We start from the raw sequence: 17829 nt of genomic DNA on the forward strand, positions 1-17829 counted from the left end.
GCGTTCTCAGTGTTTCAGGAAGAACGCCTGTGGCTGGGGCAGCCTTTCATCCTTTCTGTGCCCGATCGCTTCTGCCATGAAATTTATTTGGGATCCCTCATCTGGCTGGGTCTGTCTTTCAGAGACTGATGGATATCCAAATAGAATATGGTCATGCATGGTCCGAGTTTTTATTTACGACGTTTTCTTTTATTTATATTTATTTATTTTTTACTGTTTTTGGCATCGAGTTTCAATACTCTCTCTACCCTGGTTGCACACCTGCTCTAGCAAAACTGTGAACAGCACTGTACTTTCCTGTACAACCCACCTGTCAAAGTCAAAGCTGGTCGTTCTCACCCCGGTAATCGCCCTCTCAGTTTAGACCTAACACAAGGGCAAATGTTATTACTTTAGCATAATATAATAAATAAAAGACATGAGGTAATTAGTAGTGCTGGTATATTTCTAAAATACTAAACAGACAAACAGTGAACTGTGAACTTAGTCACGAGTTCTTATACAGTTTCAAGACAGGAAAATTAGAGCTCTCAGCTACAGTCATTTTAATAATCACATTGGATCTGCATTATTTATTTGTTATTACATGCTCAGCTGATTCAAGGTTGTACAATGCCTGAAATCATTCCAAAGCAAGCATACCTTTTGTCTTTTTAATTCTGACTGGATTACACAATGCATATATTTGTAGTTAGTTAAATTGCTAAGTTTATTTCACACATTCCACGAAAAAGACATCAGCCATTCTCTTGATTTCCAACCAGACTAGCTTTCTTGATAGAACCCTCTGTAAGGGTGTAATTTGCTCTTTTTGATGTAAAAGCTATGCAAACCTTCAGCCAGATTCTCAATGCTTTTTGTTCTTTAGCAAATCTCTAGTACCCTCAGAATTCTCTTGGAAGACCCAGGAATTCTGGAAGGACAGTAGCTTGTAGAGGCACAAAGGACAGCAAGAACCTCAATTTCTATCAACGGTTTTCAAAATTGGGACTGCTTCCCCTTTCCTCTTTCCTGTCTGGTTACTCACCTTTCATTTTTAGATACATTCTTGACAGTATGCTTCCCCTTTCCTTCCTCCTGCCCTTGGTTTAATTCCTAAATGTTTTCTGGATTTTGTGAAAAGCATGCAGCTTGCAGAATTTGATTGATTTGACTTTAATTCTTTTTTTGCGGGGAGGGGAGGGAGTTTACAGATTGACTAAAACCAGCTGAGAACCAAGAAGCCACCTTTTTCTTTCAGATAGAGACCCACCTGTTTAGTCTTGGCGCCTATGCGACTTTTAGGGCAATTCTCTGTTCTACTGTATGAAGAAAGTTCTTGCATATCATAGTTTTTTGTTTGCGTCAACCAAAGAAATATAGAAATAAGGGCTGGTTACTTTAGTTTGCTGCTAAAATGAAAAGTAGGTTTGGCTTTATTCACTGTAAAAACTAAATAATAAAGTATTCACACCAAGCGTGAATTTTTTTTTTTTTGCCAGCAAAAGTTAAAACATCAAAGAAACCTCCTTCAAATACTAACAAATTTACTTACAAACACCTATATTTATTATTTCATAAATAGGCGCAACAGTTTCCATAAAAAAAGATTAAATACAGACACAGTATGAAGAAATGATGATACAGAGCCGTATGTAAAGGTTATAATTTAGCTGTTTCCAATCTGTTTCTGCGTCTAATAAAGTACCAGGTAAGCATTTGGCAGTTTTATACATAAAAGGACTTAAATGACATTTACTAACCATTACACAAAAAGTGATACAAAAAAGCAATTTTTCTGCAGTACAAAATAAACGTGTTTGCACTTCCCTTCACACTAGTTTCTTTTTGTCTGATCAATGAGACAAAGCCAATTTGTTTTGAAATGAAAATCGTTTGGGAATACGGTTTGTTTTTTTTCAAATATTTTGAAAATATAGAACTATTAGTCAGTTGTTTTAAAAATGAAGTAAAAATATGAATGTTTGCCAATTTAACCCCTATTGTGAAATCAATAAACTGGAATGAGCCAGTTTCAAATCACAATTTAGCTACAAAAACATTCACATTTTATACTCTAGGAGAGTGTGACGTAGATGCTATTTACAAACTTGCTATGACTGCTACATCAAGCCATTTAAAAAGTCTTTAGTACTTTCATATAAACACCCATTATGAAAACCAATGGAAAATCCAGGACTTTTATCCAAGACATCTATAGTTGCTAAGGCAGTTACTATAGCGCAGCACTTCACAGCAAAAAACCAACATAAAATCTGAATGGTCCAAATTTCCTTCAGGGAAGAAGAAAAACAATGTCCATAAAGGATTAAAAAAATAATAAAGAAGCATGACTATCTCTTCCAGAGTGGGTGACCCACAAGCTCAAATGGTCCTAAGTGCTTAGCAACTTGTATTTCTCTAATAAAATGGAGAACTGCCTTGACTATACAAAGCAATCCACGGTGAAAAGACTTCCCTGAATGCCTCAGTGGAAAGAAGAGGTGTTCGGATTTTCAGGTAAGGTACAGTGCTTTGTCCCTCTGCATGCCCCTGTGCGAAGAGAAAACAGACAAACGATGCCTTGTTAACAGGACAGCCTTGCTACATACAGGTGACCAAGGGGGACGTGTCTATCTGCTCTAGCTTGAGGGGTGGAGTTGGGCACTGGGGAAGTGCACAGTAAAAGCCAACAGGATCTAAAGGCATTTATTCTTGGAATGCTTGGAAGGATGCTTAACAATTTCTGCTTTCTTTTGGAAAGCAGGAAGAAATGACGGCTCTTTCCAACGACCGGAGAGCAGGGCGCAACACGCCTGCGATGAGAGCTGTCTGCCACCAGGTGGCGATGGCTGGCCACTTACCCACTACTGCAGTAGTCGTTCCAGTCCACGGGCTGGGCGGGAGGATTTCTGCACCCGGAGCGCGCATATTCCATGGCCTGGGTGACCACTTGTGCAGCTGTAGACGTAGGATTGATTATAGTCTGATAGTCGGGAAGATTAAATCCCTGAAAGGGAAAGCAAGTCCACAAATAAGGATCAAAGTGCCTTTTTAAGAAGAAAAGCACCTTGGGCTTCCCTGGTGGCGCAGTGGTTGAGAATCCGCCTGCCGATGCAGGGGACGCGGGTTCGTGCCCCGGTCCGGGAAGATCCCACGTGCCGCGGAGCAGCTGGGCCCGTGAGCCATGGCTGCCGAGCCTGCGCGTCCGGATACTGTGCTCCGCAAAGGGAGAGGCCACAACAGTGAGAGGCCCGCATACCACCAAAAAAAAAAAAAAAGAAAAAAAAAAAAATGTTTAAAAAAAAAAAAAAAAAGAAGAAAAGCACCTAAATATTTATCCACCGTTTGCAAACACTACTGCCTTCTTGGCTGGTGTCCCTGAAAGGGCAAGCTTATCCCAAGGACGCAGAAAACGTAAAACAAAGATGGAAGGGAAGTGCCCACCACCCATCCTTTTTACCTTCCCTTCATTTAACCATGCGTTAGAAAACCCCGAATTATACTCTTGAGCAGATAAATTGAGTTTAGAAGCAATTTAAAATTTAGAAAAGCCAACTCAATCAAAACAAAGGGAAAAGGCCCTAAACCCCTCAGAGTTTATGTTTTCTATCAAACCTAAGGATACATTAATAGTTAATCCCCAGAATATGCAACAGAATCTTTTCTGAAGGATCCAGGCAGCAGGTGGCTGAGTGTTTTATTAGACTACACCTATTCACATATTGTTCTCAAAACCCTTTTTCTTCAGTCAATCACAAAGGGACCATCTGCTTCTTCTTTTATTTGTACTTCTTTCTCAGCTAAAAATTTCAACCAAAGCTTTTTAACAGTTGTTGGACTAATATAGGGAAGGAGATTCAAAACAACTTGCCAGTGGAAAACACAGAGAAGGAAAAGTATAAGACAGAGCAAATATTTTTTAATTGAAAAGTCTATTAACTGGCAAATAATAATCAGACTTCAGGAAGGTTCTTTTAATACACTGGTATGGTGAAGGGTTGACTTTTAATCCTTGCAGAGCTATTAAAAATTCAAGGACAGAATCTCTTAAGTAGATAGCTATATCTGGTAAACAAAAAGCATTATACGCTAAGATTTATTTTTAGCTTATCTGGTGAATTCAAGAGCAGCATAAGCAAGCTTTACTGGAAATGACCAAAAAAGCAACTTAATTAATCTTGTGGCTGTCTCTTTTTTGCAGCAGATTTCATACATGGTTTTTAACCACTGAAAAAATCAAGGGAGCTGAAACCAAATCATTCTCTATTTACTGGCAGGGAGCTTCTTTTGAAGGCATAATACTGTTGAGATTTTTACCTTTTTTAAAAAATTCAGCAGAATGATCAGAAAATTGATTTTCAACTAAGGCTATTTCCTTAGACTTTCATTCATTTGAGGGTACCTTGGGTAAAGTCTCAAAGACACCTATTATCAAATGTCCTCAATTCTCAATATTGGCTTTAAGATACTAATTTATTTTCCATTCAACTGATAAAGACTTCAAGGCAATGTCCACGCAAACTCCCACCAAAGCTGCTCATGAAAGACAAAATCATTGAAAAGTGGAGTATTCGGCCAGCTGGGCTATTTGACCTCACACAGACTAGAAGGAATAGAATGTTTCCTAAACTAACAACTGGCCTGTGGGAGGTAAGTTTGTTAATGCAGACACCACCTGCAGCTCCAGCCATAAACATTTTCCAAAATAGGGGGGTGAGAAGTGAGAGGTATATAACTGGATATTTGGTTTTCCAGGCCTTGCCAGGCTGACATCCTCTCTTTCTCCAGACCATCCTGTACCTCTGTGACACAAGGAGTTTCACTGGCTTCGGCAAACTGTGTTCGTTTCATTATGGTCCCATAATGTCCTTATGGGGCTTACTGTCCAGCTTTCTGGACCTCTTTCCCGAGTGTCTCATGTGATTCTGTGTGATGCTAGGCAGACAGCAGGTAAAAGTCCCCAGAGAGAAGAGCCTCGCGCTGACTTTTATTTCAGCCCCGTCATCAGGGCTGCCCAGTGACCAGAGAGTGTTTGTGTTGCTAACTGGATATTCTCAGGGTCGAACCCACAGTAGTGGGTCAATAAATCATGTGTTCCAATAAATAAATTTTAACATTGACTATTTGATGCTAATCTTGGAAAGGCCTGGGGAATATAATTGTGTAAATACCAAGGCTTTCCTATCTTTTTAATGCAAAGTTCTCCACAATGGATTTGTGCACAATCAACAAAACGTAATCTAAAAGTAAGTAAGTCTCAAAAACAGAGTAGTTGAAAATATCTCGCGTTGAAGGTATGGAAACATATGAGAAAGCAAAAAATAAATAAAAATAAATCAACCTGCTTCCACCCAACACCACACAATCAAAAACCGGAAATGACCGTTGTTATTTTTCCTATTCAATGATCATGGTCCCTCAAGCTTGGGAGGGAGAATATCAGGAGAATATTAATTTTTAAGTGATCAGTTTAAGATTAAACGGGTAACTTCAGTTTGTAAAACCAAAATTATGCGTCATCTACAAAGCTCAAAGATTTAAAATTCAGCTAACTTCAATGCCTAAATTGAAGATCACTAGTATTAAAACAACCAAGGACCAAGAAAAATACAAACAAAGCCTGAAGACCATTATTTTACTTGCTTCCAATTTAGAAAATGAAACATTCTTCTGAAGACTGTATTAAGAGATGCTGAGGTCAAACCCAGAACTATGGACTTTTTTATTATTGATGTAAATATGAAACAACAATGATGATATAAATTTTTGAAAAACTGTTTGCTTAGCAGTCTAATTAAACAAGCCTGAATATTTTGCATTTTAATGCTCAAGAGAAAAATCACCAACTGTTTTGTAGCATGCCTGGAATTTTAAATTTCATTTTCTGGTGCCAGATTGAAATAAAAATAGGAAACATGATAAAGATTAATTTGATGTCAGAAGGGACATTTGCTCTTTAATTAGATTTCTGTAACCCTTGCAGTTTTCTTGTGCCACCACAGCAAGTCCTAAAAAAGCCTGCAGCAATACCATACAGTGATCTTCCTATCCACACTTTACTGGGAACTAATTTCATTTCCTGCCTGTCTGGAGAGGTATTTTCAACAGGCATCAATGTTTTTGTCTTCACAACTGATTTATTCATCCATCTCAATGTGATTTTTTTAAACCTTTAAATTATACCCACATCCTAAAGCAGCTGTTTATTACACAAGGAAATTGAAAATCTGTCTGTGTGATATCATACAAAGATTTTTTTCTTAAGGTTATAAAGGAAGTTGACAGATACTAATGATTTTTTTTTTTTTTCTCTTAACCTCATTCGACAATATAGTGAACAGAAAAAGGAAGGAAATTGGACCAAAAAACCCCCAGGTCTATGGGATTACTGTATAAAATATTATTCCAGGAAAAAAAGAAACAAACAAAAAACTCTTACTCCTGGTGGACTATACAATCATTTTTGTAGGGTACATTCATTTTCAAAAGGATAATGAAATAACTAAAGTAATATTGGAATATGAAACTTTACTTAAAAAATACAGTAGCCATTAACTTTCTTTCTCCTTCTCTCTTTTTCTCTGTTTGGTGTTTGAAAATGGGAACATGGCCCCCGTGCCCAGGAAGCAAACATTGTCAGGATGCAGATGATGGACCAGACAGGTCGAATCCCATTCATCAGCTCTACAACCACAGGCTGAAGACCCACTTTGACGACACGAACGCTGGCCCCACGGACCGCTGTGACTGTAACAAGCTGAGTGACATGCAGCGGTGATGGACGCTCCGATCCTGATTTGGGGGCCGTCAACTCGTTGGGGCTTCCGGTCCCCTTAACCGGCGGGATCCTCTACTCCAGTGACCCACCCGCGAGCCTGACCTGGTCGCCCGTCGCTCCCCCTTCCTCACCATGCTCCTCACTGGCCGCTTTTCCGCGTCTGTGCGAGCCGTGCCCCTCCCAGTTGGGTCCTGCAGCCCAGAGCCCCTTTTCTTGCTGCTGTTCTCCGCTGCTGTCCTGCCCTTCCCACCTTCTGATTCTTAAAGGCTGCTTCCTCTTCTCGCCCACCTGCTCTTGAGAGGGGCCTCCTTTATCCACCCCAGCAAAAGACCTGCCGCTGCTCCACACACCCTGCAGTGTGCCCCCGTTTTATTTGCTCCATGGGAGCCTAGTAATTTATCTGATGACTGCCTGCCACCCCCACCCTGCCCCAACTCTGATGTGAGCTCCACGCATGCACAACTCACTCCATTTCTAGAGCCCAGACAGTGCCTGGCACTTGTGAAGAGGTTCAATTCACTTTTCTTGAATAAATGAAAAGATTTAAAACTTCCAAGGATTTGAGATTCTACAAACTAGCCTGTAATTTCTTCCAATATTTAAACTTTTACTACTAATGTTTTATTCACTCATTTGTTCATCTGTCCCTTCAACCATTATTTTATTGGCCATCTACAATGATCGCGGCATCGTTAAAAGGGAGTTCAGGCTCTGTGGTCTCTGCAGCTGTATTGCCTCTCCATTTTGGGTTCAGGCCATTTCGTCTTCTATTATTTTGTTTGTTTGTTTGTTTTTTTTGCGGTACGCGGGCCTCTCACTGTTGTGGCCTCTCCCGTTGCGGAGCACAGGCTCCGGACGCGCAGGCGCAGCGGCCACGGCTCACGGGCCCAGCCGCTCCGCGGCACGTGGGATCTTCCCGGACCGGGGCACGAACCCGCGTCCCCTGCATCGGCAGGCAGACTCTCAACCACTGCGCCACCAGGGAAGCCCTCGTCTTCTATTATTGCTGTAAATTGAAATCAGGTCCTACCGTCTCAATAAGAACACTTTCTGAGATACACTAATAGAGCTGACTTAAAGGTTGGCGAGTAACCCGTCCAACGTATAATCTGTTCTGTTTTTTCCTATTCAGTTAAGGTTCTATGCGGAAAGACCATCTCTCAAGTTTCCACACGCGGCCTGATGCGGCTCTGCAACGTGGCTCGCAGCCCATCGAAGGCATGAGTGTAAGTGGAAAACGAACCGTCTCTGAGCGGACACCTCAGTAGAAAGGTGTTCTCTCCGCACAGAGCTCTGGCCCTCAACTTGGGGAGGGGACCGTGACTCCTGTGTTCTTTGCTCTCAGGAGAAACAGCCCTCACTACAGCGCTGCGGGCACCACACGGGCGCCCAGCCGGGCAGCACACCTGCAGGCAGGGCTCCACCCACACGACCGAAGGTCCCGTCCCTCAAGGTATGAGCTCTTCACTCAGACACTACCGGTTCATTAAAATGCAAGGACACCCACAGAGTGTCCCTTTTGTTGAGAGTAACGTCTGATGGAAAGACTAGCAATCGGACCCTTCGAACGAACATCACCTGCCGGTCACAGACCCCGCCGCAGACAAGGCAAGATGGTGGAGGCTGGCTTCTCCCCAGCGGGTCGACAGCCAGTGTGTTGACAGGTAAGCCAGCTGTCTGAGCTTTGTCAACATCCTTGGCTTAGGGACCAAAGAAGACTTCAGCAAAGAGATGAGTCCTTTGCTCTCCACAACCATTCGATCTCAGAACGAACTAGGATGTAAAGACCCTCCCAGTTCTTAGAAGAAACTGCTAAGAATTTATAAGAATGATTCAGAGTGAGAGGCAGCAGGCCTAGCGTTTAAGAATCCAGGCTCTGGGCTTCCCTGGTGGCGCAGTGGTTGGGAATCCGCCTGCCCACGCAGGGGACACGGGTTCCAGCTCTGGTCCGGGAAGATCCCACATGCTGTGGAGCAACTAAGCCCGTGAGCCACAACTGCTGAGCCTGCGCTCTAGAGCCCACGAGCCACAGCTACTGACGCCCGCGCGCCTAGAGCCCGTGCTCCGCAACAAGAGAAGCCACCGCAATGAGAAGCCCGCGCACCGCAACGAAGAGCAGCCCCCGCTCGCCGCGACTGGAGAAAGCCCGCGCGCAGCAACGAAGACCCAACACAGCCAAAAATAAATTAAAAAAAAAAAAAAAAGAAAAGAATCCAAGCTCTGATGGCTGAACAGAGCTGGGTTTGAATTCCAGCTCTGACCTTACGGGCACGTTACTCAGCTCTGCTGAGCTTGAGTCGCGTCACCTGTGAAATGAAGGCAACGTCAGGACCCGCACTGTAAATTTTCTGCAGTTAAAGACGAAGTAAGGTGAGGAATTACGGTTTGTCACTGTCACCTGTTGGAAATCCTGTCCATAATGACAACACTACAAGTGCATTTACTATACTTGACTGCTCCTCCTGCCTCCTCTCCACCCCACTGTGGCAAACTCTGGGCTCGAACTCCACAGAGGGCTAGATATCGCTCCCACAGAAGACTATACTTTGCATATTTAATTACAGCTCTGGGACAACAGAGTCATTGGATTATAAAAGTGAGAGATTAATCTGATATGCTTTATAGGCTTTACCTTGATCTATTTTGTTAAAACGAGTTTTTAGGATTTTTAAATGCTTTACGTTCAGTTTACATCATTTGCTCCTTAAAATAACACCAAAATCCAAAAGGAAAACTTGATTTCAAAGAAAAGTTAAGGTTGCACACTAATGGTTTCCATAATTGGGGGGTGGACAGGGAGGCTTCCAAACCTCCTGTGTTTTCTCATCTATGTAGAAGCCAGATATTCATTTTTAAATAAAACTCTGGTTAACATTTTCATTTCTTAGGACTCTTAAGGGTGTACCAAATTTGATATTTCTGACTAGAAATAGCGGGCCTGATTTCATCGTGCAGCATTTATTGGACTCAACGGGCATATCATCAAGACTTTCTCATTTCCGCACAATATATGCATATATTTTAAAGGTAGACTTCTTAACCCCAAAGAGATCTTTAGCAGCAGTGGGGTCTGAAAACAACAAACGTACTTTACTCAAGAGGCAGAAAACAGGAAGGATGATTAGAAACATGAAGCAAAACGGGGATCATGGGAAAGAAGTCAGGGATTATGAAAGCAGAAGCTACTGTGACTGTTATGAGGCTGCCCGGTTCACCCCCTGTAGATGAATTTTCGGGAAGCGGACGTTGGTTGAAGATCTTCCACTCTCTCTCCACTTGAACAGAAGAACGGGCAAGCCCCGCCCCCGCCCCCGCCGGATGCACAGACCCCCCAGCCCCTCTGAAGGGGAGCCCAGCGCGCAGCGCGGCCCGGCACGTACCTGCTGCACGGTGGGGGAGTGTAAGGCGGGCTGGACCTGCATGGGGAGCTGGGTCCCGAGGGGCTGCTGCATGCCGAGATGCTGGTGAAGAGGTGGGCTGATCTGGAGGGGAGGAGCGGGGGACACGGCCATGTTGGCTATAGAGACAGTCACTGGCATTTGGTTACTGGCCTTGGGGGCTACGCTCCGGGGGAGACTGGGGTGCATGGTGGTGAGGTGAGGGTTCATTCCTGGTTGTTGGTGATAGTGAGAACTCAGGTACAGAGCTGAGTGGGCCTGGCCGGGCCCAGGGAACACTGACGGCGGCTTTGAATTGATCAGCTGCGGAGGCTGAGGTGTCTTCACGTCAGCAGGTTCGCTGTAGCTCTGTGGAGGGACAGAGAAGAGCAGAGTTAAGAGTCGGACACACGGGTGTTGCTTTTTCTTAGGAAGACGCTCCGTGAGCTCACTCGTGAACGTTCACGTGAATCAACACCTGTTACTACTCTTGACTCTCAAAATCTCCTCCATCATTTGCCACGTGACTTTATGCAAGTCTGAGCTCATTTCACCTCTTTTATAAAATCGAAAACAACGTACGATTACATTTTTTTTCCCTTGCTTAAATGCTAAGCTCTAATTTGGTGACTTTTCTCATCATCCAAAGAGAGATAAAAAGATGAGGGGTGGGGTGGATGCCATCAGTGCCCTAATAGGAATTACCAGCCAGTGTGGCTCACTTGGAAAGGAAGTCACTTCTGGAGTTCTTCTGTTGACTGTATGTTTAGTTTTTTATTTTTTAATTTTTTTTTGCGGTATGCGGGCCTCTCACTGTTGTGGCCTCTCCCGTTGCGGAGCACAGGCTCCGGACGCACAGGCTCAGCGGCCATGGCTCACGGGCTTAGTTGCTCCGCGGCATGGGGGATCTTCCCGGACCAGGGCATGAACCCGTGTCTCCTGCATCGGCAGGCGGACTCTCAACCACTGCGCCACCAGGGAAGCCCTGTATGTTTAGTTTTTTATTTTTCCTTTTTATATTCTCAAAGAGCCTTGGCATAGATGTTTGCACAAAGAAACAAAGGTGGTTGATGGAACTGGATAAGGAAGAAAAGTTCAAAAATACCTTTCCGAAGTCATTTAAAACCACATTAATATACCTTCAAAGTAACCATAGAACGCATTTTGATTTTTTAAGGAGTTGGTGATGAATTATCCTCAGTAATGAACTGGATAAAAATAATCTCTCTTAGAAATTTTAGACTCCATCATAAATTAATATAATTTTGCCCTAACTTTTTTCACACCTTCACACGGTCATTTCCTAATAATCTTTTAACTGACTTAAAAACTAGACATTTCAGTGGAAGCTGAAAGGCGTCAAGAATGAACCCCAAAGCATTTCTTCTTGGGCATGAACCTGCCTACTTTGGGTGAGAGGAAGAGGCTGATAAACAAATGGTGAAAAAGGCGAAACCAGCTGGAGAAAGAAAATGCTGAAATGTCCTTCTGGAGAAAAACGTCACTTGGTCAAAACAAGGTCCTGAGGATGCATCTGTGCCCTTGTTCTGTGCCCTTGATGTCATGCTTCTTCCGGTGATAAGTCAGCATGAGCTTCTTGGCACCCGGAACTGTAGGGCCTTCCTGGGCTCCCTTTGCTGGGTCTCCGCACAGCGCCGAGGACAGGCGGGCGGGCCCGCTCACGCGTCTGGCTCATGCACAGCGACATGAGACTCTGCATGGGAACGTCACTGCGCAAGGCGGCCAGCAACGCGACTCGTTTCCTCGCAACAGTGCAGGAAAACTGAGCGAGAGCCACCGTAAGAACGGTGCTGCGTGTGTGCTGAGCGGACGAGGCCAGGCTGGGGTGAGCACCGGTGGCCTCACATACTCTCCCTGTAGGAAGGACACAACTGCCATCTCTAAAAACATGTCAGCCATGGAGATGTGGGGCCCTGTGAGACTCTGATTTTACTCCAGGCAGAGTAGACAGTAAGGTGAACCCTAAAGAATTCAAGCTCCTCCAAAGAATCCTCTCGTTATAACATTTTTCTCTGTGTTAGTAGTGATGCAGATTTTCTGAACTAGGAATAGACATTCAGACTCCCTGCTTTCCGCATTAAGATGAAAAAGGTCAAAAACCGTTCACAAAAATTTTCAAGGGAGGCTTTAGACCAAAGCAGCTTTATGAAATGTAGTACCTAAAAGGTGCTTTCAATAAAAAAAATTAAAAAAACTTAAGTCATTTTCTTTTTTTGGTTCCATTAAAAAATGCTTCTTGTTGACGTGCAGAGCACTGAACAATTCAAGGAAAAGGTCAGATGGGTTATAACTCAGGCTGTGCAAACAGTGACCAGCTTTACATCCGAATAACAGGTACCGCGGTGATACGCCTCAGAAGACATTCCAGATATGCCAGGAAGATTATGTGCTTATTGTGTGTCTGTGCGTTTAAGTCGCGAGGCAAAGTGCTGTCATTGTTTTGCATCCCCTCTTCTTTGCGGAAGGGCTAATTTCACATTTAGTTACATACTGCATCAACTCCATACAGGAAAGGAACAATTCCACAATGACCAGATAGCTACAAAAATTAACACATGTTAGTGTGTCTTCTTTTTGGCCTTATAGTTGCTTTAATTTAAACAGAAGAAAAATCACTCACAATTCCCATACTATCAAAACTATAAAATCTATGTAGCTGTAAAATGTTTTCACTTTGCATTTCTGTAGCCAATAATCACATCATTATCTAGTGATATGGTACACACAGAGCAGCAGATTGGTAGCCTGAGCTTGTATGTACACATATGTGTGTAGGTGAACACAACATGACAGGTTCAGATATGATCATATGATCGTCCCAGGAATTCCAACAAGGTAATTAAAAATATATTTACTTAAAACAAACCTAAAGGGATATACATAATATGCTGCACTTTGAAATCACTGATTGTAGTGGGTACAGATGCTTAGCAAGCAGCTGGGCTGTCTTCACGGGCCAGAAACCAGTCCTGGCAAGCAGCTCTAGGGGCAATAACCACTTTGCCCCCCACCGACACAGTTTCCAAGTTGTATTAGAGGGGGTTTGTGGAAACATAAATGTCCTTAAAAAACAAGTTTCCATGACAAAATATGTGTGGGAAGAGCACTGGGCCACATCAGGTTAAGAGGGCGCCTATCCTGCAGGACTTGTCAGAGCCTTGAGTGTGTCAATGTACACTGTGAATCTCCAAGAGCCCATCACAGAAGTCTCTCCTCAGTGGGCCATTTCACTGAAATAGTCTTCAATGGAAAACACTGGTTCAGAAGAAGAATTAATAAATTACACATGCATATTGAAAATGACAAACAGAACATACATTTCAATTTAAATAGTCATATCTCTTGCCTCAAATAAACTAACTTGTATTGCCCCCAAATGCATATATAAATTACATCCATCCAGGCGTAAAACCCAAATTATCCTTTGTTTCATGTTTACTGGAATACTATCTGCATAGAGAATTTCCTATTCTAGGCCAAGGACAGTGACACCACTTCCTGAAGGAATTAGGAAGTCGGTAACTTCTCAGCTATAGCCTGGAAGAGCTAAGGCGTAGATACATTAAGGCAAATTCAAAATAAACCATGAACCAAATTCTCCTGAATTCCACTTTCTAAATAATAACATACGGTCTGATGTATAGTTAGATGATAGATAGATGTAGAGATAGAGATATAGACAGATAGATACACAAACAGACAGCAACCTACTTGAGGTACTTTACTGCCAACCTTGAGAAGACTCTTTCCTCATGGTAACTAAACACAAAACATTTTGTCTATCCAGCCATTAGTTTGTCATTTGTCTTCTCAATTCTAAAGCATGTAGAGATCAGTACTGTTAAACCTATTTCAAAATAGTAGTAGTTTTTAATCACTAGAAGGACTATAATGAAGTCAAGTTAAACAGATTTCCAAAACCAAGGATTTAGACAACACTTGAAAGAATTTTTAACACAGAGAGAGAAAGAATTTTTGGGCAGTTACATGTTTTCTCTATATTTTCGAAGTCGCTGAATATGACAAGATAAATAATAACACATCTGGCTACGCGCCTAAACATGGCAGGCACTCCACTGGGTGTTCTCTTCCTGTATTCTCTCTTCACCATGACGTCCTGCACCAACAGGAAAGGTTTTTGTTTTTGTTTTTCTGGCTGCGTGGCTTGCAGGATCTTAGTTCCCCCACCAGGGATTGAACCTGGACCCCGGCAGTGAGAGCACTGAATCCTAACCACTGGACCACCAGGGAATTCCCAGGAAAGGACTTTTTAAAGGTCGGGACTGGAATCTTCTGTGTCCCATGCATCTGACACAGTGCCAAGTATAGAGAAGACAAACATGTTTGTTGAGTGACTGAATGACTGTTCTTGAACAATACCACAAGCAGTCACTGTTGCCCTAGCTGATATTCCTGACAAGACATTCTGTTCCTCTTCCTAAGGGGTAAGGAAAGATCTGAAATCTTTGAAAACCCACAGAATATCAGATTGATCTTCATTCTCTGCTCTCATCATGAACCACACCCTTCCAGAAGAAATGAGAAATCATAACCCTTAGCTTTGCCCTTTGGTTAGGTACCACGTGCTTTGTTCCCCACTGGATCTTGGGTGGATGGCCGGAAGCAGGGAAGCTTACCGCGTTTCATCCATACTTTGAGAATTTGTATCTTTATGTAGAGATTCATTCATTTAGAAAGGGAAAAAAACCTGCTTCTAGCTTTACTTCTGATGAATTCTTAATCAGACTAATACAACAGACCACCTATTAATTACAGAGATATTTTATTGTTTTGGAAGATAGGCAGAACAAGTTCATTTTCCATAGCAAAGTGTCATGAATTCACAGCAAAGCGTCATGATTAAATGGAAATATGAAGAAATCATAAGCTTAATAATATACTCTCACCGTCATTTTCTTCCAATTAAACTATGAAAGCAAGGCTACTATTTTGCAAATAATTACATTGTATATGAAGATCTCTATACCTTCCATTCAGAAACTAGAATTACTTTCTCATACAGTCTAAATCATTTAAATTTGTTTCTAATCTCAAATGCATTAACCACTTTTATTTAGTGGTGTGCGCTTTGTGTCCGTCACCTGCCAAATATGACCCTATCCGTGTACACACAACTGAAAATCCACCCTCGAATATGACATTTTCATGGGATGAATGTGTATTTGTTATTGGTTTATAAGCTCTATTTCCTGTTTTCTTTTGGGTCCCTGATTCTAAAGGATGTTTTCTATAAGCAAAATGGAATGTGTGTGTGTTTGGGGCGCGATGAAGACCTTTTGGATCTTTTCAGTAGTCTTTCACAAAGGATACGACTCTATAAACATTAAGGTACTTCTTATTAATCAAGTTGTTGATTGTCCAAGATAGTTTCAACCCCATTTACTTTGTATAATGAAGATAATGCTGCATAGTCTATAAATGCTCCCTTTCTGGGATGATTAAGTGCTATAAAAATGAAAGATCGAGAAAGCAATTGTTATTTAAAACAGCAAAGTATAAACACAAGACATAGAGCTCAGTGGAAATAACAATATAGGAGGCGCTGCACCAAATCAGATTAATAGTTGATCTAATTTGGTTCTTGTTTCCAGTGCTGACCAATACTTGATGCATTGGAAATTAAACGAAATGTATGCACCTACTCAATTGTGCATTGTTAATTTTGGAAGGAAAATTCTTCTTGGTACTTGCAGGTGATTAGCTTACACCCTGAAGCATGAGATTTTATTATCTTTAAATCACGGTCTGGGCTTACAGAGCTGCAAATTTTATGTTAACAGTCATCAAATGATCCATCCTATTTTCATATTCAGACTAAGTATTTGTCTCAATAGCTCTCTACGGCGTGAATTCTATAAGTAAATTTCATCCTGTAAAAAGAAATCATTTCTTTTGTTTCGAATTTACTATCCTTTAATTGAACTGAGAACTGTGTTTCTTTACTATCAGTCATGGCAACAGAGAACTTCTTTAATTTAGTTCAACACTTTCCTATACTGTACCTTATAAAAAGCTTCCATCATCCTCTGTAAGTTTCGGCACCCCAGCTCAAGGGAGAGACAAAATCTCATATTTGACGTGTGACCTTAAAGCCATGAATCTGGTTACTTATACTGAACATTCCAGAACGTATTCATCCAAACACTGTCTCTTTCCAGGCTGGCACTTCTGAGCAGCTGTACACTTGTTTCAATACTGCTGCTCTAACTTGGAATGTTTGGGAACTTCCGTACAGGACTTTCTTCAGCGCCTGTGGGACGTCGCTTTACATATCCTCAGACAACTCTTTGTCTTTTGGCGGCGAATTTGAGTTTTGGAAACAGCCAATAGTCACTTGAAGCCAACTCTGTTGGAGGTGTACGGGTGATGTTTGGGGAGAAGAATGAGGTGTGAAAACAATGTGACAATGTTGATTTGCTCAGGTGGCTCATAAAGTTTTGCGCAGTGCGGTTCTAAAAGAGGAGCTGCCAAAAGTCTTCTGAACGCTGGGGCGATAATAAAATAAGTTTGTAGCCGCCCAAGGTGAGTCCTTTGAATGCAACACTCATTTTGGGAATATAAATTCTGGTCTATGCGGGAAGATAAAGCGAGTTCCCGTTGCTTTAAAGTTATACATTGCTTTCAACGTAATTTAGGCTCATGTCTAGGAATTCCTGAGTCTACGGAAAAACTGTATTTCCTTAAGCTTTACTTAACAGTCCAACCCCAAATGACCTGAAATAGCAGGTAAAAGCACTCCAGCCCAGAAACCGTAGGCTCCACAATGGCATATATTCTTGACCCTCAGACTACTCACAGGCTCCCTCAACTGAAGGCTCATAAAGACATTTCAATTAAGGAACCCGTGTAGGTGATTTTTCTAAATGTCTAGATCATTTTTTATCTTTATAAAATAATATATGTATGAAGCAAATTTTTCTTATTTTAATGCCACTTAAAAATTTTCGTTATATCAAAGCAGCCTTGCAGACATTGAAAATATGATCCAGCTATATCGCGAATCACATACAAAACTTTCCTAGTTCTTGGCGCACCTATCAATAACGTTAAAAATAAAATTGATAGTAATAATAATTGCTGGTATTAAGTGCTTTCCTGTGTTCAAGATCCTGAATCATGCAGTTTATATAGAGTTTCCTATTTTAATCGAAACCTAATGATGCAGGTCCTATTATCTTCTCTGTTTAGCACATTAGAAAGCTGAGACTTTAAACAGCTGAATGACATGCATAAAAGCAAGCAGTTAGGAAGTGAGAAACCTAGAATTTGAACCCACATGGGGCTGCCGCGAGTGCCCGGGGACGTTTCTGCCCCCTGAGGATTCGTTTCGTGTGACACTGGTGGTGCGTTAGAGGTTTCTAATGCTTCCCTTGGTGCCTGTGGAAGCACAGGTGCTGAAGACGCCTTCAAGATCTCCTCCAAACCTTATTTATAAACCTTTGCTTCCCGCTTTTAAGTTTCCCAGTGGAAAGAAATTGTTCGCCTACATAATCCAAGAGTTTGGTAATGCTCCTTGTTCAGATTAAATTCCTCTAGGGTAACATGGTGTCTCCGTTCTTGTTCTGGATTCAGAGAAAACGGAGCACGGGGAACCACTGCCCGTGCCCGACACCCATCAGGGGTGAGCATGCCCACACCTGTGTTTTTCGG

At 42.1% G+C, this 17829-nt stretch overlaps 1 protein-coding gene across 7 annotated transcripts in view; it reads right to left on the reverse strand.

Moving 5' to 3' along the window:
- Window positions 1–1387: 1387 nt before the first annotated feature.
- TOX (thymocyte selection associated high mobility group box) overlaps window positions 1388–17829 on the reverse strand; it is a 298710-nt gene continuing 282268 nt past the window's right edge. For 5 of the 7 annotated variants that reach the window (XM_067017309.1, XM_067017311.1, XM_067017312.1 and 2 more), the window contains 3 exons: window positions 10141–10506; window positions 2844–2989; window positions 1529–2532 (listed from right to left, as the gene is read on the reverse strand). In XM_067017309.1, the coding sequence (XP_066873410.1) occupies window positions 2496–2532; window positions 2844–2989; window positions 10141–10506 (549 nt within the window). In that variant the 3' untranslated portion in view covers window positions 1529–2495. Of the gene's footprint in view, window positions 2533–2843; window positions 2990–10140; window positions 10507–17829 lie in introns of all 7 variants that reach the window. The other 2 variants (XM_067017308.1, XM_059043658.2) reach the window with 2 other exon arrangements.

This window comes from Kogia breviceps, chromosome 17 (assembly GCF_026419965.1).
Source record: "Kogia breviceps isolate mKogBre1 chromosome 17, mKogBre1 haplotype 1, whole genome shotgun sequence".
NCBI classification, from domain to species: domain Eukaryota; kingdom Metazoa; phylum Chordata; class Mammalia; order Artiodactyla; family Physeteridae; genus Kogia; species Kogia breviceps.